A 14,029-nucleotide genomic window follows, 5' to 3' on the forward strand; every position below is an offset into this window, starting at 1 on the left:
TTCGAAAGCATCAATTCTTTGACACTCAGCTTTCTTTATGGTCCAAATCTCACATCTGTACATGACTACCGGTAAAACCAACAAAGGTCCATCTAGTCAAAGCTATGGTTTTTCCAGTAGTCATGTACGGATGCGAGAGTTGAACTACAAAGAAAGCTGAGCACTGAAGAATTGATGCTTTTGAACTGTAGTATTGGAGAAGACTCGTGAGAGTTGCTTGGATTGCAAGGAGATCCAACCAGTCCATCATAAAGGAAATCAGTCCCGAATATTCACTGAAAGGACTGATGCTGAAGCTGAAACTCCAATACTTTGGCCACCTGATGTGAGGAACTGACTCATTGGAATAGACCCTGATTCTGGGAACGATTCAAGGTAGGAGGAGAAGAGGACACCAGAGGATGAGATGGTTGGATGGCATCACCAACTCAATGGACATGTGTTTTAGTTAGATCTGGGAGTTGGTGATGAAGAGGGAAGCCTGGTGTGCTGTGGTCCATGGTGTCGCAAAGAGTCAGACATGACTGAGCAACTGAACTGAACTGGTAAAACCATAACTTTGACTATATGGACCCTTGTTGGCAAAATTATGTCTCTGCTTTTTAATACACTGTCTAGGTTTGTCATAGATTTCTTCCAAGAAGCAAGTGCCTTTTAATTTCATGGCTGCAGTCACTGTCTGCAGTGATTTTTGGAGCCCAGGAATATAAAGTCTGTCACTATTTCTACTTTTTTCCCCATCTATTTGCCATGAAGTGATGGGACTGAATGCTATGATCTTAAGTTTTTGAATATTGAGTTTTAAGCCAGCTTTTTCACTCTCCTCTTTCACTTTCATCAAGAGGCTCTTTAGCCTTCTTCTCTTTCTGCCATTAGGGTGGTATCATCTGCGAATCTGAGGTTATTGATATTTCTCGCAGCAATCTTGACTCTAGCTTGTGATTCATCCAGCCCAGCATTTCACACGATGCACTCTGCATATAAGTTAAATAAGAAGCATAACAGTATACAGCCTTGACATACTCCTTTCCCAATTTGGAACCAGTCCGTTGTTCCATGTCCGGTTCTAACTATTGCTTCTTGTCCAGCATACAGGTTTCTCAAGAGGCAGGTAAGGTAGTCTGGTATTCCCATTGCTTTAAGAATTTCCCACAATTGGTGTGATCCACACAGTTAAAGGCTTTACCATAGTCAATGAAGCAGATGTTTTTCTGTTTGCTTCTTCTATGATACAACTGATATTGGCAATTTGATCTCTGGTTCCTCTGCCTTTTCTAAATCCAACTTGTACACTTAGAATTTCTCGGTTCACATACTGCTGAAGCCCAACTTGAAAGATTTTTAGCATTACCTTGCTAGCATGTGAAATGTGCCCAATTGTGCAATAATTGAAACATTCATTGGCATGGCTTTTCTTTGGAATTGGAATGAAAACTGACCTTTTCCAGTCCTGTGGCCACTGCTGAGTTTTCCAAATTTGCTGACATATTGACTGCAGCAGTTTGATAGCATCATCTTTTAGGATTTGAAATAACTCAGCTGGAATTCCATCATCTCCACTAGCTTTGGTTGTATTTGGGCTTCCCTGGTGTCTCAGTTGGTAAAGAATCTGCCTGCAATGAAGGAGACCCAGGTTTGATCTCTGGGTCAGGAAGATCCCTGGGAGAAGGGAATGGCCACCCACTCCAGTATTCTTGCCTGGAGAATTCCATGGACAGAGGAGCCTGGCAGGCTACAATCCATGGGATCACAGAGTCAGACACGACTGAGTGACTAACATTATTCTGTTAGGTCATTGCTGTTTTTGTCCTTTACGTTGCCCATCTTATCTTTACATGAAATGCTTAACAGTGTAATTGGCACCGTTTAGATTTGTCATATATGGTGGTGGTAGAAAGTGCACTCTCTGCTGTGAGAATGTCAGGAAGGATTGAATCCTGGCCCTGGAACTGGAATGGGTATTTTAAGTCACAAGATCCTCCTCAAAAATGCCTTGTCTCATACATTTCTTGTTTTCTTATGTATGAATACAAACTTGAATGTTCACTAACACAGTTGGTAAAAAGAAATATTTGGAGAGGGAATTTATAGATGATTCTAGAAACAAAAGTCACTAGAGCTCAATAGTTCTTCATAACTTCTGGATTTCTATATACGTTTGTTAGTTTGGCACCTTACCCTCTTCTAAATTAAAGGGGAGCCCAAAGGAATGTTTTCATATAATTATGTAATTATCTTGTTATCTGGACTAAGTAAGCAGTACTAATTTCTCTTATTGCTGTAGTCGTTTCATATAAAATAATTAAAATTGAGAAAAATCAAAATCATTGATAGTGTGTGCTCTCTGTTTGAAATTAGGTACACTTTAATGCATCTGCGCAGTGTTTACAAAATGGTGATACTGACCTTGAATGGCTGGTCTGTTCTCTGCCAGCATGCCTTGTGTGATAATTAAATGTATGTTAATGGAAAAGGATACAACATGAACTTTTTATAAATGTCAGCATTGTGAGCAAATAAACTAAATAGTTGGCTAGTCAGATTTACATCACTAATAATATATGAACACGATAATGAGATTTCTCATGTGACTGTTCGTTATATAACAAAATTTGGAACTCTGAGCTGTCACAATACAGCTTCAGATAAGCCCCTCTGGGGAGCAGTCATAAACTAAATGAACTCTATTTATCCATTTAAGCTTGACTATTGCATTCTTCTTCAATTATTCCATTAATAATATCTAAAAAATGTATGATGGCATAGAATTTGGAGGGGAAAAATGATTAATTTAGGAGACAGCTTTGCTTTCTTTACTACCAGTAAAATTATATAAAAGCTTGTTTTTCATTGTATGTTTTAATAGGAAAATGTTCCATCATAGCACATGCTTTTATCATTAGACAAAGAGTTATAAATCTTAGATTTGTAGTTTTTGCAGTCATTTTTCCTTAGCACTGTAGTCAGTAATTTGCCCACTAAAGGTAAGAGCTTTAGAAGTCAGGGCAGCTGCAGGATAGGTCAGAATGACTGGCGTGTTTCCACACACATATGGGAGTCAGGAGATCCAGTCTTAGTCCCATCTTCTTTAATTGGAGCTGTTGGGGTCCTGGCCAAGCAGCCTTTGCAATGTTTTTCTATCTGTCAGATGAAGAAAAGAATTCTTCCTAAGTCAATATCAGATAGTAAGCGAATGCTTTGCCAAGACCTATATGGTATGTTTAATGGTAGATTTTTTTTCCCAAAAAAGTGTTTAACATGTTAAGCTATTTTAAAAGTACAATGATATCCAAAGAGCTCTGTAGTTGATCCTTCTTTTAACAACACAGTTGTACCACGTTTTACTAAAGTAGTGGGTTTGCACATCTATCTACCTTCTTAGAGGAGAACAGTCTTGCATTTCGAGTCAAAAGTGAGAAAGTAGCATTTACATATATATATACTATCCTGTGTTAAAAAGATGGCTAGTGGGAAGGTGCGGTGTAACATCCGGAGCCCAGCCTGGCACTCTGACTTCCTAGAGAAGTGGGATGGGAGAAGGGAGGGAAGCTCAGGAGGGAGGGAGTATATGTATGGTTACTGATTCGCATTGTTGTACTGCAGAAACCAGCACAAAGATGTGGAGTAATTGTCCTCCTTTAAAAAAAATTTAAAAAGGAAACGGAAAGTGGGTTTTGCTGGAGATGTGAAAAAAGAGGAGTTAAGAACATGAGCTCCTTTATCTCAGGTCCAGGCCTAATCTTTTGGACTAGCGTTTTACCCACCACACTTATCTTCTTCCTGCAAGTCTCTTTTCTTCTATTCTTGTCTCTTCTCTCCACACCCAACTTTCTTTTTTTTCTTTAGTACCTCTCTTAGACCAAGGCGAGTGAGGGGGGACATGATGGGTTCTGTAGCTGTAAGGACTGGCATCTTGGTGTTTATGGAGAATGTAGTGTACGTGCACAGAGAACATAAAACTAGGTAACTGTGTCCTGAGAGCAGGTGATCAGCCACTTCTGCCCTATGGGCTGTGGTTCTGTGTGTGTGTCCTTAATCCCACCCATCTCTGTTCTGGAGTGACAGATATGTTTACAACATTATTCTTAGGGTTAAAAAAGGTTATATATAAATATAGCGTCTGACTGAATTTTAAGTTTTTGATGTCTCACTATATTTATTTCTAGGACAGGAACGTTTTGGCAACATGACTCGAGTATATTACAAAGAAGCTGTCGGTGCCTTCGTTGTCTTTGATATATCAAGAGGTTCCACGTTTGATGCTGTTTTAAAATGGAAAAGTGATCTGGATAGTAAAGTACATCTTCCGAACGGCAGCCCTATTCCTGCTGTCCTTTTAGCTAACAAATGTGACCAGAAAAAGGACAGTGGCCAGACTCCTTCCCAGATGGACCAGTTCTGCAAAGACCATGGCTTCACAGGATGGTTTGAAACCTCTGCAAAGGTGAGCTCTGCTGTGTGTTTGAACCTGCTCTGTAGTTAACTCGTACATCTCACCTGAAACTGTAAAGGATTTAGATGGATTTACTCGAGTGGTTTTCGGAAGCCTAGTGAAAGGTGAAGCATGGATATGTTACAGCTTATTTCAGTCAGCAGCAGGGATGCTTTCAGAATTGGCTAGTAGGGAGGTGAATAGAAGGGCAGATTTTACATTAAAATAAAAATCAATATTATTTGAGCAAAGAACAAATGACATTTTATATGAGTTTGAGTCCTTAAACAAAATACTTTTCATATACCCTGGAGTTTATGGGGTATGAAGTATATTGTCAAGCGCAACTAATTTTCATTTTTACAGAAGACTTAACAAAACGTAGGGACATAGATGTCTTTAGTGAAGATGTAAGTTGTGGGCAGGACAAACAAAGACATTGAAAACGTCAGAGAGAAGATGTATTCAGATGATGATGGAGGAATTTTAGATCAAATGTGTATGAAAAATTTGAGCAAAAGGAAAGCATCAACAATTGTGACATATTTCGTCATGAACAGTAGAGTAAGATGTTGTTCTTTCAACCATGATGGAAAACTGGATAAAATATTTTTTGAAGAAAAATACAGATTGGCTGATGAAAATCTTAATAGTCTAGATATACTGGAAAGCAAAGGTGAAAATCCCAAACACAAAATGTCGTGCTGGAGTGTATTTATATGAATTGCAAGTTTCACTTTAGAGGTCCAATAATAATCAGACGTGGAAGGATGATGAAATGTTGGTGAAATTCTGTGATGATGACAAACTCAAAACCAAACTGATTTAATTTTAACACAGTTTTAGCTTTTAGTTTCCTTCAGTGAATTTCTTATGTATAGAAAGGATTTAGATGGATTTACCAGAGTGGTTTATATATATATATATATATATATATATATATATGTTTTTTTTTTTCCTCCAAATCACCTATTACCAGGTTACTTTTAGCTTTACTGGAAACCCACCCTAAAAGTGGAAGATTATTTGCTGCCACTGAAGATGAGAATAATGAAAGCAAACCTATGGGAGACTACACAAAATGTGCTCTGAAAATATTGTGATGGAGGGGTCATTGGGAAGGATAGTGTCTGCTAGAGGCAGAAGTGTTTACTTCTAAGATGAAGGCTATTTATTATATAATCTGCTCTATTATAAATTAAAATTTAGTTTCATATTTAAAAAGTAGTGGTGGAACAGATGAAGCCCAGAGGTGTACTGCATGAGCACTCAGCCAAACAGGAAGGAAGAGATTGCAGAAGGGACGGCTTTTCATAGATGCACTTGTTCTGGGAGCCATGCCCTCTGTCTTCTCTCCGCATCTGTCAAGGGATTTGCTTTACTTCCCAGCTTTGTTGGAAAAAAATTAGTGGTGTGTGTAAATGTTTACTAGAGCAAGAGATTTGACAAGAGAAGATGAATGTATTACAGATAAAAATTCCTCTTCTTTTTTTTTTTAATTAATCGTTAAGGTAATAAATCCGAATTTCTCCCCAGTACCTAGATGGAAGATTCATAAACAATAGCATCATGTGACTGTGTAAGTCATCAGCTTCGTTATATGTATAGACAGGGTAGCTTGTAGAGGTAAAAAGGAAAATATTCATATGTTCTGTGCCTTCCTACAAATATATTTCCTAGAGATTTCCTTAGTGATGAGTATTTCAAGAGAAATATAAAATTTTGGTTAAAATTTTTAGTCAAGGCTTAAAGTACTGCCTACATGCCACTAACACCTCTGATTCTGAGCTGGCCAGCAGTTAGCTTCAAACTGATTTCTGCTAGACTTCCAGGGATCTGAATTTCTGATGGGAACACAGCCAAAAGGCAAGTTTAAATTCATGAGCTTCATCTCTTCACCTTTATGGCAAATAATGGATTTCCAATATGAAAATGTGTGACTAATTACACTATAGCATGGGAGTTTCTGTTCTTAATGAGTTACAATTAGATGCAGTCAGAGAATGTTTTAATTATTTGGTATATGGGGATGGTGGGGACCGAGGGACATTAGGGCATTTGAAGATCAATACTTTAATTAAAGTTTATACTTACCTTAGGAGTAGAGGTAAAAAAAAAAAGCTTATGTTGGTGCTAGAAAAGATAGCTGAATAAATAGCAGAGGTCTTTACTTCTCAGACAGAGTTTTCACTGAGAAAGTTACAACAAATAAGGGAGAAGCCTAGAATGAACCTTGTGGTTTTGGGTTGGAATTGGAAAGGTCCATATGAACTTAACGTTTTACATATATATACACACAGATACATGTAAATCCTGTGTTTATGTGTATATATGTGTGTGTGTGTGTATATACACATGCACATACATGCACACATACACACATGTATGTATAAACAGATAAACATAGAAGCAGATACCAATGTATGTATTGTTGTTCAGTCACTTAGTCTTGTCTGATTCTTTGAGACCATATAGATACAGCACACCAGGCTTCCCTGTCCTTCACTATCTACTGTAGTTTGCTCAAACTCATGTCCATTGAGTTGATGATGCCATCCAACCATCTCATCTTCTGTCATCCCCTTCTCTTCTTAGCCTCAGTCTTTCCCAGCATCAGGGTCTTTTCCAATGAGTGGCTCTTCACATCAGGTATTGAAAGTACTGGAGCCTCAGCTTTAGCATCAGTCCTTCCAATGAATATTCAGGGTTGATTTCCTTTAGGATGGACTGGTTTGATCTCCTTGCAGTCCAAGGGACTCTCAAGAGTCTTCTCCAGCACCACAGTTCAGAAACATCACATATTTCCTGGGTGTGTCTGCTGAAGATGTTTAGAAGTCAGAACGACACAGAACTCATGAGTTTACAAGTCCTCAGAATCTGGTTTTTAAGTACAATTATCCAGAAACTAGTGGAACAAGGAAAGTAAAGATGTGCCTGAGGTATTCTGTGGTGCCAGAAGCTAAGGAAACAACACAGTGATGGAAACATGTCAAAAACACACAGGTGCCTGCTTGTAGGAGCTCCAAAATCTAAGACAGTAGATTGAACAACAAAGGAGATAATTATTGTAATGGACCTAATCCATAGAATAAAGTAATAATCCATGACATGAACAAACAAGTGACTAAATGGGAGAGAAGAGAAAAAACTCTTCCTAACTGTAGAATTCCAAATCATAAATGAAGAAGAAATGATGGAGATAGAAAGTCACCATTAAATATAACAGTAATACTTGTTCCAGGGAAGAAAATTAACTGATATCAAAATGAGTAGGGAAAGGTATGGTGAAAAACAGGGTATTTATACAGTTGTACTTACTAAGTGCAAAGTGAAAAATAGTCCCTTTTCAGTGAAGAAGCCTGGCAGACATGAACTCAAGCAAGTGTGCCTCCTCAGACGCTGAAAAGAGTACGTTGTGCTTAGTCGCTCAGTCGTGTCTGACTCTTTGCAACCCCATGGCTCCTCTGTCCATGGGATTTTCCAGACAAGAATACTGGAGTGGGTTGCCATTTCCTCCTCCAGGGAATCTTCCCGGCCCAGGGGTGGAACCTGTGTCTCTTGTATTGCCAGGCAGTTTCTTTACTACGAAGCCACGTGGGAAGTTCATAGTATATGTTTATGTATTTTCCACAATAGCATTAGAAATGTCTAACAGCTCCTCTACCTGTCCTTTGTAAATAAGCACAGTTTTTGCTATGTGTTACTTGTTATATGTGCAATGACAGCATATGAATCAGTCACACAAATATGATGGCTGGTGATTCCTTAGAGCATCCTTAACATCTCACCCACAACATTGTTTCAGCTCAGTTTATACACATCAACTAAAAGTCGTAATTTGCAGTCAGGGGTGGGGAAGTGATATGCTGCATTTATCATATTTTAATGTGGTTTGAACCCTGTAACATTTTTTCCCCACAAGGTATCCCAAATACTGGAAGTAGATGTTCAAGAACAAATTATTGAGTTTTGTTTTGATATCTGTAAAGTGAAAAGTGAAAGTGAAGTGGCTCAGTCGTGTCCGACTCTTTGCAACCCCATGGACTGTAGCCTACCAGGCTTCTCAGTCCATGGGATTTTCCAGGCAAGAGTACCAGAGTGGGTTGCCATTTCCTTCTCCAGGGGATCTTCCTGACCCAGGGATCGAACCTGGGTCTCCTGCATTGCAGGCAGATGCTTTACCCTCTGAGCCACCAGGGAAGCCTTTTTCTATCTGTGCTTTCACTTATGTGGCTGGCAACCTAGAGCAGGATGAAGATTCATCTTCAACCATGGAGATAGTTTATTGAACCTCAGTGCCAAAGTTTAAAACATTAAAAAACAAGAACATCAGAAAGAGGGATCCTTGGTAGGAAGAAGAGGGTTCCCTAGACCTGTTAGGCAATAGTATGGACTCTCAGCAAACAGTTTTAGTATCGGAGCAGGAGATGGAGCTGTCCTTACAGTGCCCTCTCTGACACACTTTCCTAGTTCCTAGCAATACTCGTAATGCTTTCCTCTAAGAATTAATCCTCGTTTCTGCCCTGTAGGATAATGTCAACATCGATGAAGCAGCCCGGTTCCTGGTGGAGAACATTCTTGCCAACCACCAAAGCTTCCCTAACGAAGAAAACGATGGCAGAATTAAACTGGACCAAGAGACTGTGAAAAAAGAGGGCAAGACCCAGTGTTGCTGACTTGGCGTCTGCTTCTGTCCTGCGGGCGCAGCCTGACTGATTGGAAGCAGGGTCCTGAAACTGGATTACAGATGGTGGATGCGCTGCTCTATGAATCTGCCCAGGGCTGCGCCTGAAAATGAATGACGCCACCCCGGGAGCCTGAGACTTTCTGAAACGGACCCTGGCCGAGGAGTCCTGCCAATGGCTCCACCCCTTCACTCTGAGCACTTAGGTTTCTACTGTTGTTGCCATCATATTCAGGATAATGTTTACATCCTTTTCAAGAACTTTTAAAATAACAGTTGCTCAGTATCTGTTAAGACTTACAAGTTGTGGCTTTCAGTGTGAAAGCTGGGTGGTAATAAACTTTCCCTGCAGCCTCACTGTAGCTTCATGAGTCTATATTTTTGTCCCATCCTCATATTTGAGAGAGGCTTTTGGACTCTTAGGGCTTCCCCTGGTGGCTCAGACGGTAAAGAATCTGCCTGTAATGCAGGAGACCCGAGTTCAACCCCTGGGTCAGGCAGATCCCTTGGAGAAAGGAATGGCTACCCACCCCAGTATTCTTGCCTGGAGAATCCCCATGGACAGAGGAGCCTGGTGAGCTACAGTCCATGGGGTCTCAAAGAGTCAGGCATGACTGAGCGACTATCACTTTAGACTCTTAGCCATGGAAAGCTGGAAGTTTCTGTTTAGCAATCTATTTTTCTAGCCAGAACTTTGGTACTTCATGTAAAATTGTTATCCTGAAAATATTATAACTTAACTAGCCCTGGCTAGTATAGCATGTGGTTAATCCCCTTAAATACCTTAAAATCGCCTCCTAAGGACTCAAGAAGCACTCTCGCCACCCTGGCTTTCTGATGTGGTTGCTACCAGTTGGAAACGATATAAATGGACATCTCTCCTCTCTCCTTTGTCAGTTCTCTCCTCTCTTCTTTCTGTGTGTTTGTTGATAACTAAGAACTCAATTGACATTATTGTTGCAGTGCTAACTTGTCCTTTCAAATCTGTAATAATGCTTTAGGAGAGAATTTATTTCTAAGTAAGTGTGTACAATTAAGATTTCTGCAGCAGGCATTGTGAAAGAAATTGGGTCACATGTGGTTTTACACAAAGTTTTGAACATTTAAAGTGTAGTACATGAGAAACTTAAAAGCAGGGTCACAATATTTGTATTGTCATTTAACCCAATTCAGGAAAAGAATAAATGTTTTGACTGAAACTTTTGTTTTGAATTCATGTAGTTATAGAAAGGTCATTTGGTGTCTACTTTTCTGCCTTAGAAAAGTCTGTGTCTGTTACTTTTGCCTTTATTTTTCTTTTGCCCTTTATTTTTAGGGGAGTTGATATCATGTGAAAGGTTCAACTTATCTCTTTCAAAGGAAATTTAAAGGTTATCTGTGACATCCCAAAACCAGTGCACAATGAGGCCTTGTATATTAAGCTTGAGCTCAAATAGGAAAGATCTATACATTTATTTAGCAGGGGTAAAAAAACTAGCAAATTGCATTTGCTCTGACAGGTGTATTTTGAGAGTAAGTAGTCATTGTTGTGAGCGGTAAAATGTAGCTTGCTCTTCTGTGTTAAACCTGAGCCTTAGCTAGGAATTACCAGTGGGTTTATATGTTATATATTTAAGTAAATCAAATCCTTAACCTCTTTGGACAAGTATTCTTTATAGAATCAGATTTTCCTTAGGCCAAGGAATAGAAAGCAGACCCTGATTTAAGTAACACTACTTAGTTAATACCACCCTTAAGTCTTCCTTTCTAGGAAACATACGTGTCATACTTTAAATAAATTTTTTTCTAGTCTAGGCACAAAGTTCAACTTTTTAAGCTTTCTTAAATTCCAGAGTCCAATAGTATAAGTGTTATGAAATATTCATGCCAAAACCAAAACATTAGCAATATAAAACTTATTCTAGACAGTCACTGAAGTCTGCTTGGAATATTCTTTTTTCATATATTGATTTTTATTTTTTACAGGAAATTCATCATATTTAAATTGGTTTAGCAGTAAATTCAAAATCATGAGTATAGCACTTTCTTTGCCCATTTTCACCATACTTGTTTTCTTCTCTTAGAATAATTTTAAAGATTCAGTCAGTTCAGTCACTCAGTTGAGTCCGACTCTTTGCGACCCCATGGACTGCAGCATGCCAGGCTTCCCTTTCCATCACCAACTCTCAGAGCTTGCTCAAACTCATGACCATCGAGTTGGTGATGCCATCCAACCATCTATCTCATCCTCTGTTGTCCCCTTCTCCTCCTGCCTTCAATCTTTCCCAGCATTAGGGTCTTTTCAAATGAGTCAGCTCTTCACATCAGGTGGCCAAAGTATTGGAGCTTCAGCTTCAGTATCAGCCAGCCCTTCCAATGAATATTCAGGATTGATTTCCTTTAGGATTGACTGGTTTGATCTCTGATGTCCAAGGAACTCTCAAGTATCTTCTCTAACACCACAGTTCAAAAGCATCAATTCTTTGGCACTCAGCTTTCTTTATGGTCCAACTTTCACATCTGTGCATGACTACTGGAAAAACGGTAACTTTGGCTAGATGGACTTTGTCGGCAAAGTGATGTCTCTGCTTTTGAATATGCTATCTAGGTTTGTCATAGCAAGTGTCTTAATTTCATGGCTACAGTCACCATCTGCATTGATTTTGGAGCCCAAGAAAATAAAGTCTGTCACTGATTCCATTGTTTCCCCATCTATTTGCCATCAATCTTTTGAAGATTGATAGCACCTTAAAAAAATTGTTTTTCTGCAAACACGCAGGGTATGTCAGTGTGAGGTAGTTTTCTATTTATTATTCCATACACTACAGAAGTAAAACTGAGTCATTTTTTTTGCTTTACTCCTAAATTCTCAGTTTAATTTGTTTTTGCAACTTATACATAAAACTTGAATTTAGGGTGTCAGGGAAATAAAAGGTGTTCTCCACCCTTTCTAGGTTCTTCTGGCTGGTCTAAGAATTAACTGACATAAGACATTAATAAGAAAAAATCAAATTCAATTGTATACAAACAGAGCCCCACAGGAAAAGGAAACCCAAGGACTGTTTAGGAAATTGAGGCTTATCTACCATCTGAGAGAAAGAAAAGAGGGTGAGGGTTGTGATTTCAAAGGGAAATGCAGTTCACATGGAGGTGGAAAAACAAATGTTTGGTAAACAAGTGTTGCTTTGCCAGCAGAGACAGTGACACATAGAGTACCCTGGTCTCCAGGCCCTGCTGAGTGCCCCCCCACCACACCTGACCCAAGTTTTTTGTAGGTTTCTCTGGTGACGGCTCTTCCTAAATCAGACCTTTTATCTAAATCCTTTTAGGCAGTTAAGGTGGAGGTGAAAAAAAAAAACAAGACTTCCTGAGTCTAGGGTTTCCTAAAAATAATCAGCCTGACCTAATCCTCATGTCAAAGACATATTTGGAGGTGGAAAATTTTGCTCCCCTACAAGGGTAAGCTATATAAATGATTAAAAGAAAGAATACTTTGAAATTCCTTATTCACTTAATCGCTAATTGAAAATGCCTGTGCTCACTTCAGATTTAATTTTCTGAGGATAGCTCTCAGAAATCTGCTTTTTAAAAAAAAAAAAAAAAATGGTGATGTTCATTTTGAAAACCCTATCAATTGGGTAGCAATAATTAAAGTGTAATTTAGTTTGAAATCTATGGTTTGACATGAACCATGAACATGCCCAAAATATAGCACTTGCATTTCCATTTGTAAATTAGTGTTGCTTGAAAGTCTGAACCCCTTAAACAGAGGACCAGCAGAATAAAGTCGCTTTCATCCACTACAGAAAATGGAGACCTAAAGGTTTTGAAAGGCTGGACTAATCTACAAGTAATGTAGCTATTTGGAAAAAGGAAGTCATATCTCTGTTCCTACCTCTATTACACTGTTCCCTAAAATGATACAATCTGTAAATTAATAACATAAGTGTGAAAACAAGAAATAAAACTACAAAAGCTTTAGCATGTATGAAAAAAAATTGACATTGGGCTAAAGAAAATCCTTAAATCTTCATATTCTTTGAGCCAAAGAGGAAAACAGATGTTTTTTGTTACAGTAATATATCTTGGATAGCAAATAGTGTTAAGTAAAATTATAGCAAATATAGCAAAGAAAATATTTTCAACTTGGACGAGGATTAACAAACTGGATAATAATAATAGTAAAAATTCTAGAAGACAATGAGTAAAAATGAGCAAATAATATAAAACCAGCACTTACAGTGAAGGCAATGGCAACCCACTCCAGTACTCTTGCCTGGAAAATCCCATGGGCGGAGGAGCCTCGTAGGCTGCAGTCCATGGGGTCAAGAAGAGATGGACTCGACTGAGCGACTTCACTTTCACTTTTCACTTTGATGTACTGAAAAGGGAAATGGCAACCCACTCCAGTGTTCTTGCCTGGAGAATCCCAGGGACGGGGGAGCCTGGTGGGCTGCCGTCTATGGGGTCGCACAGAGTCGGACATGACTGAAGCGACTTAGCAGCAGCAGCAGCAGCAGCACTTACAGAAGAGACAATTCATGTGTCAAATCTTAATATCCAGGAAAATTAGCAAAAACTGTATGAGTTTGATTATGTCCCTGATCTGGATGAACATACAGGATATAGATATTCATAATCCACTGTTAACTAGATTTGATAGACACCTCCAAGTTTTTCTTCCTGTTTGCTATTCACTTTAGACTCTTAGTCCCACGTCTTGCCTAGAAGTGGAACTGCTATTGTTGGGGAAAGAAAATTAAGAACAAAACCTCGTCCCAAGCCAGAAACCCCTCCACAAAGGTAGAACAGAAAGAAAGCAGTTATTATTGAATAAGCATGAAACTAGAACATGCTCATCACAGGCAATATGCTAAGTGACTGTAAAGACAGAAAAGAATTTTACCCTTTCACATAGATAACAGATCCAACTC

The 14,029-nt window shown here is 38.9% G+C and overlaps 1 protein-coding gene across 1 annotated transcript in view; it reads left to right on the forward strand.

Moving 5' to 3' along the window:
• The window catches only part of RAB32 (RAB32, member RAS oncogene family), a 28,951-nt gene extending 18,623 nt beyond the window's left edge, over positions 1–10,328 (forward strand). The window contains exons 2-3 of the mRNA XM_061130032.1: positions 4,167–4,444; positions 8,962–10,328. Coding sequence (XP_060986015.1) covers positions 4,167–4,444; positions 8,962–9,108 — 425 coding nt within the window. The 3' untranslated portion in view covers positions 9,109–10,328. The remainder of the gene's footprint in view (positions 1–4,166; positions 4,445–8,961) is intronic.
• The last annotated feature ends 3,701 nt before the right edge of the window (positions 10,329–14,029 follow it).

Source organism: Dama dama, chromosome 26, assembly GCF_033118175.1.
Source record: "Dama dama isolate Ldn47 chromosome 26, ASM3311817v1, whole genome shotgun sequence".
Classification (NCBI taxonomy): domain Eukaryota; kingdom Metazoa; phylum Chordata; class Mammalia; order Artiodactyla; family Cervidae; genus Dama; species Dama dama.